Consider the following 16,104-nt stretch of genomic DNA (forward strand, 5'->3'; position numbering starts at 1 on the left):
CTATTTGGAACATTTTTTTTTTTTTTTTTTTTTTTTTTTTTATAAAATAAGCATTGTTCAACGTGAACATGATGTTTGGATCAAACTTTTTTTCCGCCTTTCAGTAAATGTAAAACATTACTCGGAACAGTGTCAAGGCTGAATGTCGAAAAAAGTAGATGCAGATGGAAATACCGCCCCTCCACCCCCGCCTCCCTCATCTCACAATGAGCAGCTGCTGGCCTACTGAGTCCGATACACTTTCACCTTTCAAGGATGTTTTTGATCGTGAAGGAACGCATGCATCCAACATGATGTTGTTGCCTTAAACCCGAAGGGATACCTGAAGGCAGGGAAGAAGTTCTTATAGATAACAGAGAAATGTCGGAAGTCTTCGTTGCATACAGGAGGAGTTGATAAAGGTAACCGTGGTCCCTGTTTATCCGCTTTATCATCAGTTCAATAAGGTTCTACATGCTATCAGTGCCGCTGTGATCTGTCGTTATAAATGTCACGTCACTCTATGGTTTCCACCTTTTAAAGACTGTCTAAACTTAGTGTAACATACTGCTTCAACTGAAAATTAAAATAAAGTTGACTAATGTTTTAATGTTGCTGTCCGTTTATCTTCACCTGAAAATATTCTTTAATGTTAATGTAAATGTTAAGACGTAATAATGATTATGCAGATTAAGAATATTTTGTGTACACGATTATAAGAATGTATGAAGAATGTTCATTAGAAATCCAGCCTTGTAATACCCATGAACTGCATTTTTTTGGTGCTGGATTTGGGTTCAGAATTGGGTTTAGGTATTTGCAAGTCACTTGTAAACTTAATTGAAGCATGGATTTAAGCTTGTTCTTAAAATTCCTTTTAGAGTAAAATTCTGACTGACAGCCAAGAAATGTGCTTAGAGAACCAGCAATGTAATAATTCCCTAGAGAGAAAAAGGGCATATCAACAGGAGGGGCATGACCCAATAGAAGAAAATATATATATAGGAAGGGAGAACAGTTAATCTTAATTTCCTGTAGTCAATATTGTGGTCTTGGTTTGATGTTGGTTTCCTGTTTGACCTTTAAAGACAATAAGCATAAACAGATGGATGATGAAATGATGTAAAAGAAATATCATTGAAAAATAATGTAGATTTAAGATATGACTGGAGAAACAATACATGGGTAAAGGATGTTAAAGGACCTCCGCCCTTTTCTGTTGATCTGAGGTTATCTGTCACCTTCAGATTCTCTAGACAGGTTTTTTTTTTTTCATTCAGAGTTCAAATGTTCAGTGGTCACACTTATTTAAACACATAGATCATAAAACTCAAAAGCTGACCACAAATAAATAGCATGCCCTTTCTTTCCTCAGAGCCACATTTAGACTGGTTTGCCTTGTGTAACAGACTTTGAGTGCATTTTACATGCATGTAGCATATGTGAGAGAATATGTTTGTGTGCGTACTCACTGTTACAGTGCATGTTGCTAATTAGAGATGCTGAGTCAAATGACCTGTTTTACACCACTGCAGTCTGTTGTCAGATTGAACATGTAGCCTAAATTTATCTGTCTTGTGTTTATATTCGAAATGGCTTCCAGATTTGAATTATTTAGTGTCAAAGCAGTCTGTTTACTGGGTCTGTCCATGAGTAGTGTGTGCGTGTGTGCTTGCGTGTTTATGCATGTGTGTGTCTGTGTTGTGAGTCACTGGTTTTGACCTGCTAGTGTGGTCCAGTCAGATGCATGGTAAAATAGACCCTAATTATGGCTGACACACGTGTATGTTAAAATGTTATTATTTGTGTTCAAATCCCTAAACAATCTGGCCCCACAATATCTTTCTGAGTTGTTGCACCCTCACAGACCATCTAGATCTCTTAGATCTAGTGTTCTTGACCTGCTTACTATCCCTAGATCCAGACTTTAAAACAGAGAGACCGTGCATTTGCAGTCGCCGGTCCCAAGCTCTGGAACAGTCTCCTGACTCATGTTAGAACTGCCACTTCTATTTCGGTTTTTAAAACTCAACTTAAAACTCATCTATTTTCTTTGGCTTTTAACCTTCCTTGAATCTTCTCTGTTCCCTGTGAGTGCATCTTAATGTTTGCTTGTTTGGTTTGTATACTTTTGACTGTACAGCACTTTGGTCAACCTTGGTTGTTTTTAAATGTGCTATATAAATAAATATTGATTGATTAATTGATATAAAGTATCAGGTATCACATAAATTATGTGATTTAGGAAGTTTGCGCAGGTTCTGCCATACATACGGTTTTATAAATCTGACAACTTTTGTGCCTATGCATTTTTCCTGATTTAGGCATATGCCATATAATAGTGTAAAACCTATGCAAGTCTTTAAACATAAGGCCCCTGCTCTGCTGTCTGCCTCTATATTCCCTGTGAGACAGAAAGCAGACAGTGTGTGGCGTCTTCAAAGAGTGAATTATTGTTAATCAGACGATAAACATCAATGTGAGCTATGCTGGAGCAGACCTAAGCAGACTATTTCTATGACTTCTATGAATTTACTGTAGTCTTAATAATCACATTACTGCTTCCAGCTTGCCCTATAAATAATAGGTATATTTAACCACCTCAAACATGTTATTTCAAATGCTTACCAAACGATAAGGCGCCTTTACATTAGTATATTTCTGGAGTTACAAAACTGACAGGTCTAATTAAAGAAAAAATAAAGATAAACACAATTTGTTCTATGTTTCACAACATTCAGGCATTGAGATTACGGCAGCGGGTTCATTACCAGTGGCTTAGTTTTGGCTGAGTGACCTGTACACTGTCGTTGCAAAGGATTAAATGTCACTGAATTTCCTGAGTGAGCGTAAACTGTTGGTATGTCCCCTGGTTTACCCTTGAGATCCCGTTGACAATGTCTCTCTTGCTCTCTCACTCTCTTTCTCTTGTTGTGTGTGTGTGTGTGTGTGTGTTTGCATGTTGGTGTAGATTTTCCCATGGGACGGAGCAGCAGAAATTCAGAGGTGTGGAAATGTTCAGAAAAAGACCTCCTCCAGGTAAACAATTGGTTACTCTCCCTGAGCATACACCTTTTCATTTAATTGCCATTTTGTGCTCTAAATTTATAAAAAAAAACTTTAGCCTTCATGTGTGCATCAGCAAATATTTGCTCAATTCTAATTTCAAAGGGCCCTCAAACCTCATCTATATCCATTTTTCCACCATAGGGCCGAACGGTTCTCATTTCGAAACCGTGCCATTACATGCCAGTTGGCACGGTTGTGGTTTCTTTTTCCACTATGGTGCTTGAATGTACCTAGATACAATAGCTAACCATGTCGAGAAATCCGTGCTGAGAATGGTTTGTAATCGCGCCGTGCAGAACAGTGCTCAAGTGAAAATGCAACTGGAACCGTTCCTCACAGTGCTCAGAACCGTTCGGCCCGATGGTGGAAAAGCGGCCATGACTCATTTTCCTAACTTGTGCAATGATTGATATGAAGGTTAGCCTCTTTATTGCCCAGAACTAATGTAAGATATGATATATCCTTTTCATGCTTAAATAAATGAAAATTCATAATGTATTGTTCTCTTGAAACATTTATTCCATGTGTCATTCATTGTACTTTAATCAGTCCAAAATTGGTTTACGTGGACATGACCAATTAAGTTCCTTTTAGTTTGAGAGACTTTTTCATGACCTCTCTGACCTCTACTGTCTGATTTAATTTTGTTATATTGTGTTATGTGGTGCAATATGATTTGAACAAGAGAGTATGGTTAGCAATTAATAGGCTACCTCATACAGATATTAGCATCCACAAAGAGGTAATAAAATTGTTCTGTTTGTAAATGAGTGGCCATGGGTGTTATATCGATCCAAAGCTTGGATCGTGTGTGTGTGTGTGTGTGTGTGTGCATGTGTGTGTGTTTTCACTGTGGTGCAGCAACACATCAAAAGTTATTTAAACAAATACTGCTGCACACCAGGGTCGTTTTTTTAGCATAGACAAATAGGGAGCCCATAGGGCGCCAAAATGGTCAGAACGGCCCTGCTGCACATGCACGTGAGTTTGTATATGCTGGAGCATAGTGTTCAGCAGTAAGGAGGTTTCCTTGACACGAGACTGCCCATCCTGTCCACACGCCTTGAGATACATACAAACATTGCACGTGTACAGGCACCTGACTAGTCCAGATCTCTTTCAGTGTGCCACCCCTTCTTACCCCTCCTAACCCATCCTGTGATAAAAGGTATGAAACTGCCTATCCATCTGGAGCCATTTAGGCTCTGAATCTTATTAGTCTATGGATGTTTCATTGCCAATGGAGCCAGCATGGTGGTTGGTGGCTCATGCATCTTTCACAGCTCTGCAGTGTCAAGTTGCCCCGGCAACCTCATCAGTGGGATCCTATTGGGCACATCCTTGGCCAATAGAAAGTCTTTCTGATTATGTAATGTAAAAACAACATCGTGGTTTCAGTGGCGTTGTTCAGTGTTTTTAAAAGAGAGTCCAGTGAGTGTTTGATATAATGTCGTCGTCAGTCCTCTCAAAAATCGAGGCGATTTTAGAGGTATTCAGTTAATTAATATCAGTCAATTAATGTTGGTCAAAGTAGTTTAGAGGCCGTATTAATTTAATTTAACATTTAACTCAGAAACACGCATTAGGGGCCGTTCAGACCGAACGCGTTCTTGCGCTAAAAAAAAAAAAAGACGCAGCGCAACGAATATGACAGAACGCAGGTGTCTCGAGACGCGTTTTTTTTTAAAGTGACACGGTGTCTAAAAACCGCGGCACTCCAGCACGAGACTATGCGCACCGTTTAGAAACGTCCGTTTAGCGCATACGACGGATGCAAAAACGAGTTTGATGTGAACGGCCCCTTACGCAAGGTTGAGAGAAAACGCAGTTGTCAAGCGAGGATCTGAAATGTAGAAAGTTACTTATGTTGATTGATGCCCTGACTGGTTGTGGGATCACAGTCATATTTATCACTAGTTCAGATTAGTAGTGTTTAAACAGTTCTGTGGCAGTGATATTAGACTGGTCTTGCTCACCCCAAATGACCTCAACGGCTATGCGGCAAATTAAATGTGGGAGGTTTCGTAGTGAATACACTCTAATTTAACGCTCGCGTCAGTAATTGTATCTCTTCCTCTCACTTTATGTCATTTGGCTCTGGTCTGAAGCTGCTGCGCAAGTGACTCCGTCGCTCCGCGCGTGCCGATGGCTGTGTACGCAGAGTAATGTAAACGAAACAGCGGTGGGACAACATGACTATCCCGAAAGACATCCCGGAGAAGTGGTTTCCAATCATTCTCCCTCTGAAAAGGAAGAAAGAGGGATTATCCAGCTCTACAATAATAAGAAAAGGAGCAGGTACATATACAATTTGTTGTCAATAAATTTGCCATTTTCTAAAATGTGTATCTTCGTCTTGCCATGGTGAATGCAGGACTAGCTGATTATTTGTATTATTGTAAAGTATATAACGTGTATTCATTCCTAGTGGAATATAGGTCATTTGAACACTATTAAATATTTAAAAAAAATATATATATATATTTTTTTTATAATTGTTGCAGCACTGTTTTCATCCTCCTTGAACACACCTTCCTGTAAATAAAGACATTGTGCTCTTTCATTGGTGTGTTTATTCATTCACTATTTCACCTTCATGTTTCCCAACATCACCCCAATGTCAAATGATAACTTCTGTCCCTCTGTGTAAGTGAGTGTGTGCTTGTATTTCCCATTTTTCTATCACCTTGTGTGTGATGACGAGATGAAAACCTACATCATGTTTACCCCATTCAACACTCAGTAATAACTAGTCCTTCACACTGCACATTACATCTTCAGTCATTTGTCCTGCGTACCATTTACTTCAATTATATATCATTCTGTACGGTAAGAAAGTCTTGTTATTGATCTTGTAGCAATGATTGCATAACTATTAACTTTACATGGAGAGAAAGGGTATTTGCACATTAGTTGTCTCTAAAGTCTGGAGGATATAGCTAGATTTAATTTTTCAGACCATTTTCTCATATGCAGTTTTCTTCCCATGCCTGTTACTGTATATGTTTGTTTTACAACATGAAGATCTGTTATCACCAAGTGAACTGCTGATCAGCATAAGATTAGATAAAACTGGCTCACTGTCAAATGTCAGTAATGTGATGTGCATATACTGCAACATTTTGCACTGTGTATATTGTTATGTTGCATTGCATCCCACATTGGTTTGAGTTTATATTCAAGGAAGTTAGCACTAGGAATGTTATTGTTACCAATGTTAGTGAAATTTAGTGAGTGAATGATTAAATGTGTTTAGCTTTTGTTTTGATTTGGTTTGGTGAGTAGTTGAGCTGGACAGCCAACCACTCTGCAGAACCACATATTTCAAGACAGTGCTTTTTGTTATTTAAATTTGTCACCACTGCAGATTGAGTTAGACGTTATTTGCTCATTTAAAGGTCTGGAGGATTTCTAACACTCTTTGGTCTGCTTGTACTGTATATGTTACCATTTACACTTGGAATAATCTGTGGAAGATTTTAAATCTGAATATGATTCTTCATCCGTCTGACTGGTTTATTTATGTCTCACATTCCTTATAACAATATGTTAAGGACAGTGTCGACAACATCACGAATGCTAACAGTCATCGGACAGTTAGTGCCATCTAAAAGTGTCCAGTATGACTCATCAGAAGGGGTGCTTTGTGTACAGGTAAACAAGAAAACATCAGCAGTTTTGTTTTAAGTATAGTGGAGGCCCACACAGTACCCTTGCTGTCTTAGCTGTACTGTTATTAGCCCTCAAACATTTCAAAAGTGATTAGTAATTGTGTTTCCTTATTGAGTTATAAATGAACTGACCTTAAAGGTGCTGTAAGCGATTTTTTTCATGGAAAGGTATGCAAAAAAATGTACTACTCCCTGAAAGATATTAATGAAATAAATGCCATGAGATATCTCACCTGTCTCTGTGACAGAACTAGACTCTTAGCAGCAAACAAAAATGTGTCCACAGGCCGCGGTCTCTGACGCTTTCTGCCTGTCAGTAATTTTTCGTGTTCTCAATAGTGTTGTTGTTGCAGCGAATTATTGAATCTTAAAACCATTTTATTGCCATGTTGCTCATAACAGTTGTCAGTTGAGGGCCCTGTTTTTCTGCTGTTGTTTTCTGACAACCGTTTCTGGTTGATATCAGTCTCAATAAAGCTGATTTGGTATCTTTGGTGTGCAGGGTTTTGGAAAGAGGGGGCGTGGATAATCGGCTCAGCTTGTGGAAATTTCTGAACGGCTAAAATCGCTTACATCATTGTAATCGCTTCCATTGACATGGAAGGCCAAGAAATAGCCAGTGGAACAAGCCACAGTTATGTCAAGAAATATCTTTGAATGGACCTTTCCAATAATCACCTTGGGTATCCTTTTTCAGATATTGATTTCTTGTTGTTCTTTTATGTGAATGTCTCCCAGCAGTCTAATCTGAAACAGCAGTGACCACTTAGTATTTATAAAGATATATTGTTAACCTGCATAACTATCATATGTCTGAGTTTCCGCCAAGAAATTTTGGTGCCGGACAACATGTCCAGGAATGATAACGTCAAATTGGAAAAAATCCGGTCATTTCATTTTGGTGTTTATTTTGTGCCATAATGCTTTGAACTATGCATAATAATGTGATATAATAATGACACAAAACGGCAAATGTTTGTTCTATATAGCTGCTTTTCTATTTAAAAAAAAACAAACAAAAAAACGGCTGGTATGGAATAAGTGTCTAATAAAAAATAATAAAAACATTCACCAGGGAGCAAAAGTGGGCAAAGCAAAAAAAACAAAACTAAATTTGCCACATGTCCTTTCGTTTACAAAGCAATATTAAAATAACAAAAATCGTTAGGTCATGTCTAGGGCTGTGCGATATGAATAATATGGTTCTATCTGACAAATGCAGCTGTGTTTCATGTGAGTGTTGCATGAGCTTTCTCAGGAGCACTAAGTGCAGGCGAGTCTAGAAGGCTTCCCGAAATTTACAGGAAAGCCAGAGCAGGATCACTCGTGCTACTTATTCACTTTTGACCCAGGGTAAACTCTGAAGAGAAAAAATCTCCACAGAAAGGGACGACTCCCAAACAAGCCAAGAAAATGAAGAGGAGCTTGCTATTAAAACAGGTGTGACATCTGATGTGGGTTCAATCTATTTTACCTCTTCAAAATGAAGCACGCAAAAGAATATTATAAAGGCAAAAGATGCGCTCCGCGTTATTTCAGTCATTTATGTTTTTGCAAGAAGGGTTTTTAATTATTTTATATTTATTTTCTAAAAGTGTGTACATAATTTTGGTTATTTTCTGCAAGAAGTGTTTATTTTTGTTTTTTATAGGCCTGTGTATATGTTTGTAGCCTATTATTTTCTTTGTTCCATTGCTTTGGGAAGATCTTGAAAGTTTTTAATAATAATAAGGCCAACAACATATCAGACTATATGTGGCATAATGTGAAATTTAGCATTATGGTAATGATTTAAAACCAAGTTGAATGTTTTTTCTTTTTTTTAACTTTGATTATTGTCAAGTTCCAAATAAAGTGGGCATGTGAGACGGGAATAACGTAGGCTGCTTTTGCCAGTGTGCGGTATAAAACGCGTTGTAGTCGCGGATTAGAACTCTGCAAGCTTCAGGAAAGTTTAAGCCTCCGTGGCAGCGAAGCGCTGTAATCACTGGGATGGTATCACACTGTGCATTTGTGGCATCAACTAAAGTAGCAGCTGATGCTTCGTGTTAATATTTTTACCAGACATTGTGTCCAACCATATTTGAATTGTCAGACGTTTTAACCGTCAAAAATGGTATTTACCAGCTAACGGAACCCCTGGTCTGTAGTGCCTTTATAGTTGCCATAATCATAATTTTTTTCCCGATTAGAATCAGTTAGAATAGAATGATTTGAGGGAGATTAGTGATTACTCATTGTCATCGCTGTGGATCATCCATGCCATCAAAATGACTAGTCATTGCAGTGATAGGTGTAAGTGACTCTGTGTTGCTTTTATGTAAAATATTATGTCAACTGAACAACACTTTAATGTCTTCAATTTAGTTTGAGGCTAATATGAGAAATATTTCAAAAAATCATATTTATTTTGCAGTACACTGAAAACCCTAATAAGTTGACATTACTCAATTGAAAACTCATACCTTCAGTTGAATTGAGTAATGTGTCTCCAAAGTGTGTGTAGTTAGGTTCACTTAACTTGGTGATCATATAGAATGAACTTAAATATTTAAATTAAGGTAACTAGATGCAAGTAGACTTAACTCAGACTTGCTATTTAAGTGTTGTTGATTCTACTTAATTATTTTAATTAAAATTTAGTTCATACAATGAAACAGCTTAAAATAAAAAAGATTATAACTGATTCTAGGTCAATCATTAAATAAACTTATTTCTCCACAGAAATGCAAAGACACGTGTACCTTAGTTGTACATGCACAAAGAGAACTGAGATAGTAACGGTCCAACCTGTCTAAAGGGGACACAAATCACCATAATGTTGAAAAATATATGCCAAAAAAAAAACAAAAAAAAAAAACAACATAAATAATACTACAAAAGAGCTAAACCTCTGAGTTCTTAATAACAACTATTTAAATTCCCCCATATGTTCCCTTTGACCAAGGAAACATAAATAAATAAGGCATTTTGGGTATTCACCATAGCCTCAGTTTTGTAATCAATATTTTGAGTTATTAACTTAAAATATTAAGTTAATGGATTTTTAAGAAAAATAATCTCAAGGAACATACAGTAGATATTTGAGTTATGATCCCAAAACCTGACATTTAATGTAATGTTTTATTAAGACAACTTGATTTTTCAGTAATGAAAACATTAGGGTTTACAGTGTACTATATTTGTTGTCAAAAATAAATACTGATAGCAGTACATACACTGTAGTTTGGAATAATGTACAGATTTTGCTGTTTCGGAAGGAAATTGGTACTTTCATTCAACAAAGTGGCATTCAGCTGATCACAATGTATAGTCAAGACATTACTGATGTAAAAAACAGCACCATTGCTATTTGAAAAAAGTAATTTTTGATCAAATTTTAGACAGGCCCCATTTCCAGCAGCCATCACTCCAACACCTTATCCTTGAGTATTCATGCTAAATTGCTAATTTGGTACTAGAAAATCACTTGCCATTATATCAAACGCAGTTGAAAGCAGTTTGGTTCGTTAAATGTAGCTTAACATGGTCTTTGAGTTTGTTTTTGAGTTGACACAGTATGCAATAGACTGGCATGTCTTAAGGTCAATATTAGGTCAAAAATGGCAAAAAAAGAAACGAAACTTTCTCTAGAAACTCGTCACTCAATCATTGTTTTGAGGAATGAAGGCTATACAATGCTTGAAATTGCCAAAAAACTGAAGATTTCACACAAAGATGTACACTACAGTCTTCAAAGACAAAGGACAACTGGCTCTAACAAGGACAGAAAGAGATGTGGAAGGCCAGATGTACAACTAAACAAGAGGACAAGTACATCAGAGTCTCTAGTTTGAGAAATAGACACCTCACATGTCCTCAGCTGACAGCTTCACTGAATTCTACCCGCTCAACACCAGTTTCGTGTACAACCATAAAGAGAAGACTCAGGGGTGCAAAGAAAAAGCCACTTTTGAAACAGAAAAACAGACACTGGACAACAGATAATTGGAAAAGAGTGTTATGGATCTTAACCCCATTGAGCTTTTGTGGGATCAGCTAGACTGTAAGATGCGTGAGAAGTGCCTGACAAGACAGCCACATCTATGGAAGCGTGAGGTGAAATGTCACCCGAGTATCTGGACAAACTGACAATTGCTGCACGCGGAGGATTTTTTTGATGAGAAATCTTTGAAGTAGTTTAAGAAGTTCTGAACATTTTTTTCAAATTGTAATAGTAATTTTTTATGTTATTAATGTCCTGACTATATATTGTGATCAGCTGAATGCCACTTTGGTGAATAAAAGTACTAATTTCTTCCCATAAGAGCAAAATCTGTACATTATTCCAGACTTTTGGCCACCAGTGTACTTTAATACACACATTTTAGATTCAGAAGCTTAGTTTTATGTATCTTTTTTTTTTTATTATTTTAAGATATTTTTGTTTGTCTTTATTCATATTAGGAATATACATTTTTGTGTCATCTCCATTAAGTTTGAGTGTTAGATTCTCTGGTTTTGCTTTTATGCAAAGGAACATGTTCTCAGTACCTTGGATCTCAGGAATTGTGCTATTCATATTCTGCTTTTGAAAGGCACACACACATTTAGCTAACATAGTCATTATGCAACATGTTTTATCCTCTGTTTATACTGAATGCACCTAGATATTTTTATCTAGAGTGGAATGTTCTGGGTTGAAGTCTGTGGGTGTCAGGAGACTCAGAAGGCTATCCTCATATAACCAATATACCTCATTTACTCAGAGATACTCCTCTCTATACTTTTACACACAGCTCTAAAGTGGCAAAACATGCAATAGTCAGGCAACTGGGCACAAGAGAGAGAAAAAGGGATGGGTAAATGAGAGCAGACTTCAAGAGTGAAAGCAAATGGTGCAGAGAGCTTGAGATACCATGAAGAAAAGGGCAATGTGAAGGACAGTTTTTTTTTATTAACTTTTTTTTTTTTTATTAACAGCATGACCCTGACAATTGTCAGATTTAGTAGTGCTGAAAAGATGTATCATCTGTCTCGATGCAAAAGTTTAGTCATACTAAAATTCAGAAACAATCTTTGATTGGAACTGGTAAAGTCAGATCAGTCCATCAAAAACATGTCCACTGCCAGAATCTAAAATGACATGACCCACCTTCTGCTGTAAACTTTCTTTTTTTTTTTTTCACACACAGGATCAATAAAATATCCATCTATATGTTTACTGCTCCTACTCTTCCTTAAAAAATTAAATTAGGAGAATATAAACAACTCTTTGGCCAAAGGCAAACGCAAACCATTATACATGAAGACATTAGTCACTTCATTCATTGGCTCACCTCAATGCTTTGCTGTGTGAAAAAAAGTTTGATGCACTGTAGCAATTAGCTCATCTCCTAAGCAGCGGCTAATTTGAGCCTGTGTCTTGTCTCTTTTCGGCATTAACTGAGACAAATGGTTTAAAATGGTGGAGACAACAAGCACATCAGTAGTACAGTACTAGGACACTTCAATTAAATAAGTACTGTTGTTGAGGCCTGATTTAAAGACTTCTTTTGGCAGAAATGTATCATGTTCTTTTATATCATAAGTGGGTAATGATGGTATTAACTTCAACTTTAATTCCTTTCACCTTAAGTATCTGCACTATACCCTTCTGTTTACACATAAGTTGGATAGTGTCAGAAATGATCTTTTTTATTAAAGAAAATTTCCGGGTTCAATACAGCTCCATCTACAGCATTTGTGGCATATCGTTGATTACCACAAAATGTTTAGAACTCATTCCTCGTTTATATATATATATATATAAAAAGAAGCCAAAAATATGATTACATTAAGGCACTTATAATGGAAGTGAATGAGGCCAGTTAAAATACACACAGTTTCAAAAGTATGGCCACAAGACGTAAACATTATAAGTGTTAACATAATTTGAGTGTGATAAAATCGCCTACTAACCTTTTCGGTGTAAAGACACAATAGTGACAAACCCTGTAAGCCATTTTATTACATTTTAATCATGTAGAACAGAGATTTTACACACTACAATCATGTTAACATAAAATCATGTTAACACGCATAATGTTTATGTCTTGTGGCTATACTTTTGAAAAAGTGTTTATTTTAAGGTTTATGGACTGGTCCCATTCACTTTGATTGTAAGCACCTTATTGTAACTGTATTTTGTGCTTCTTTTCTTTTAAATAAACAAGGGTCGAAAAATAAACAAGTTTTTTTGTGGTAATGAACGTTATGCGTAGTGCCTTACTGTAACCGTGATTTTTTTGTTTGTTTTTATAAACAAGGTCACTTTTTTTCAGTTGAATCAATTAAATGAATTGATTTCTCAGTCTGAACAAATATGACTATTGCTCATAAAATCAAATCAACATCAAATATAAAAGCTGCTGAAAATAATCAGGCCTAGAATAGAATATTATAAAAATAATTAAATGTAAAGGTTTCTAATGTTATTTTAAAAATGAAATAATAAAAAAAAAAAAAAAAAGAAAAGAATATTTTGCCCCCATGTTTGAAATATCTGGTGCATTATTGTCATCTTCGGAAGCAATTTTGCTGCGTATGTCAATCACTTTGAATCTGCCTATGACTTTCTGAATAGTGTCTCTATGCAGCACTAGCTTATAAGACATGTATGTGTATAATGTATGTGGCAACTGCCACCCATAACATGCTGGTCTGTTTGAATTTGCACAGATTTGTGAGCTGGCATTACTGATGTCCTTGACAGTAGTGCTGAATCACAGCAATAATGGCTGCATCTCTGTCAATGGCTGTTTTTTGAGAAATGTCACACAAGCAGCGTTTTACCCACTGCAGCTCTTATGGTGCTGTCCTTGGCTGTGTCAGTAAGGGCACTGTGTTAAAAAGTGCTTATTGGTCAAGTTAACTGAGGTTCTTGCCGGCTGGAACCAGAGCCTTTGACGGGAAGAATCATTATGTCATCGGCAGCCAATAGGCTGGTAATGCTCTCCCAGAGTGTGGCAACAGCAGTGTGGTTTTCCATCAGGATTGATAACAGAGAGGGAGAAAGGACAAGAGATAGCCACAGGGAAAGGCAACAAAATAATGTGACCTTGAGGAAGAGATGAGAAAGTGAAAGAGCAGTGGATAAATATAGTATGGAGTAACAGAATGATGGGGCAAGGAGGTGGTGGTGCAAGGATGGATGAGAGAATAGATAGTACAATTTTTCTCAAAATAAAGTGAAGGGATGGTAGAGGGAGTAGATGAAATACTCTTTATGGTCATTTGTGTTTGTAAATGATCATGCTATAGACCATATTCTCAGTAAATGAGTAGGCTTACAAGATATCAAAATGCTACATTATAAGAAAAAAATGGTTTTATGTTTTCATTTTTGACAAATGGAGATACGTATCATCTATGAGATCAGAAATCAGTCATTAGTGCATCACAGGCTTTAACACTAACAATCGGTCTCTCTCACAATCAAGGATGTTACTACATATTCAGGATTGGGGGGAGTGGGGTGCAAAATGTAATTATTTAAGAACCAGTGAATAACCCATCAGTCGACCACTAATCTGAATATTTGCTGGGAACATGTCCCCTTCAGTGTCTATGATGGTTCCATTTACATTTATAACTATACATTTTCTCAGTATGTGCATTACGGGAATTAGACTTATGGTCTTAAGTGTTGCTAGCACCTGTTGAGCTACAAGACCAAAACATTACAGTAGTTATGACCCAGAAATGAAAATTCTGTCTTCATTTTAATCACCCTCATATTGTTTCAAATCTGTATGACTTTCTTTCTTCTATAAAACTCAAAAGGAGACATTAGACATAATGTTAGCCTCCATCACCATTAACTTTCATTGCAACTTTTTTCATAATGAAATGAAAGTGAATGGTGACTGAGGCTGTCATTCGGGTTCCACAGAAGAAAGAAATTCATAAAGGTTTGGAATGATATGTGTGTGAAAAAATTATGACTGAATTTAGATTTTTGGGTGAACTTAAATGATAACTAGAGATTATTTTTTCTGTGGCAGCCTAAAGTGCATGTTTTAGTCTCTGTGCATGTGCAGTGATCAGAACTTTAGGTAAAGTACACCAAATGCACTGTTTTCTGTGAATGTTTCATTGGGGGCAACAGATGGTATAAAGCCAAAGGCTTCCTGAATTTTCAATATCTGGACAAAAGATAAAAGTCCACGTGAGACAGGAGACTTATTATTACCCACGGTCATGAAACTTTAGGCCGTTCTGGAAATTGTGTTCGCTAAAATTCAGCATCTACTCTTAAATGTTGTTATCCCAAAATATAACCTCACTGAGATGAACAACAGTAAGATTAGTGCCAAACTGGTTTAGTCTGAACACACATTCAGAACAAGACATTGTTATTCTAATAGAAAGCATTGAGGACTGAGGATTCCTAACATCGAATGACTTTATATAGCAACCAGAACAAATCATCTGCTCTGGATGTTATACAGTGATGATGCTGCAGTTCGTGAGCTTGCTAGAGCTTTGCTGATCTTAGATATGACAAAGCATGAAGTCCCATGTTCTGGATTACATTAGAGTAATTTTCTGGGATTTAAAAAAAAAAAAGTTGAATGGGAAACTTACATGGCATGTGCTCCGGTTAGCCAAATCTGAATGACCTCTGTAACAGTTTGCATATCCAGTGAAGCTGGAAAGCTACAGATGATGAATCAGTGGAAGAAAATTAGACATTGATCAAGGACACAAATATTGTGGTTTAAGTAATCATTGTTGACAACGTCACAGAAATTGAATGTTCAGAGTTGCAGACATGCAATTTTGTAGCACCTATAAGCACGGCTGCACCACCATAGGACTAACCTGCAATTGCAAGGGAAATTAGGCTGTCTACCGTTCACGGATCAATCAGCATTTCTTGTCGTTTTTCAGAATCCAGCATTAGATGAGCAAAATATAATTTGTCTAAATGGTATCCTATGCAACACAATCCATATTGCCTTTTGCATGATGATAAAGAGGGGGAAACAATGGCTCATATATGAAATGGATGTCCTGCTTTTAAAGGATTATACTGGGACTAAAAAGTGGCCCTGGACTTTCTGGCTCAGAGTGGCCCACCAAACCCGGCCCGCAACACGCCACACCATAAAACACTGGCTCATTGATTTCATTTTCCAGCTCAATTTCAAATTTTTGTGTTGAAAAAAAATACATTTCTTTTGACTGCTAGTCATGACAGCGGGCCCCACTAGTGCAAAAATTGTCGTAACTTTAAAACATATGAAACCACTGTAAATGTGATGAGCGGATTTTTTAAAGAAAGCACTAAAAATAAGCACTGTAAATAACATGTCCGAAAACTTTTTTCCCAACATACAGATGTTAGGTTAAAATATACATG

At 36.8% G+C, this 16,104-nt stretch overlaps 1 protein-coding gene across 4 annotated transcripts in view; it reads left to right on the forward strand.

The window, feature by feature from the left end:
- Positions 1–239: 239 nt before the first annotated feature.
- LOC127453828 (phospholipid-transporting ATPase ID-like) overlaps positions 240–16,104 on the forward strand; it is a 67,258-nt gene continuing 51,393 nt past the window's right edge. The window contains exons 1-3 of one of the 4 annotated variants that reach the window (XM_051720532.1): positions 240–401; positions 2,951–3,018; positions 5,157–5,346. In XM_051720532.1, coding sequence (XP_051576492.1) covers positions 5,241–5,346 — 106 coding nt within the window. In that variant the 5' untranslated portion in view covers positions 240–401; positions 2,951–3,018; positions 5,157–5,240. Of the gene's footprint in view, positions 402–2,950; positions 3,019–4,063; positions 4,538–4,574; positions 5,347–16,104 lie in introns of those variants that run through there. The other 3 variants (XM_051720536.1, XM_051720533.1, XM_051720535.1) reach the window with 3 other exon arrangements.

Source organism: Myxocyprinus asiaticus, chromosome 16 (genome assembly GCF_019703515.2).
Source record: "Myxocyprinus asiaticus isolate MX2 ecotype Aquarium Trade chromosome 16, UBuf_Myxa_2, whole genome shotgun sequence".
Taxonomy (NCBI): Eukaryota; Metazoa; Chordata; class Actinopteri; order Cypriniformes; family Catostomidae; genus Myxocyprinus; species Myxocyprinus asiaticus.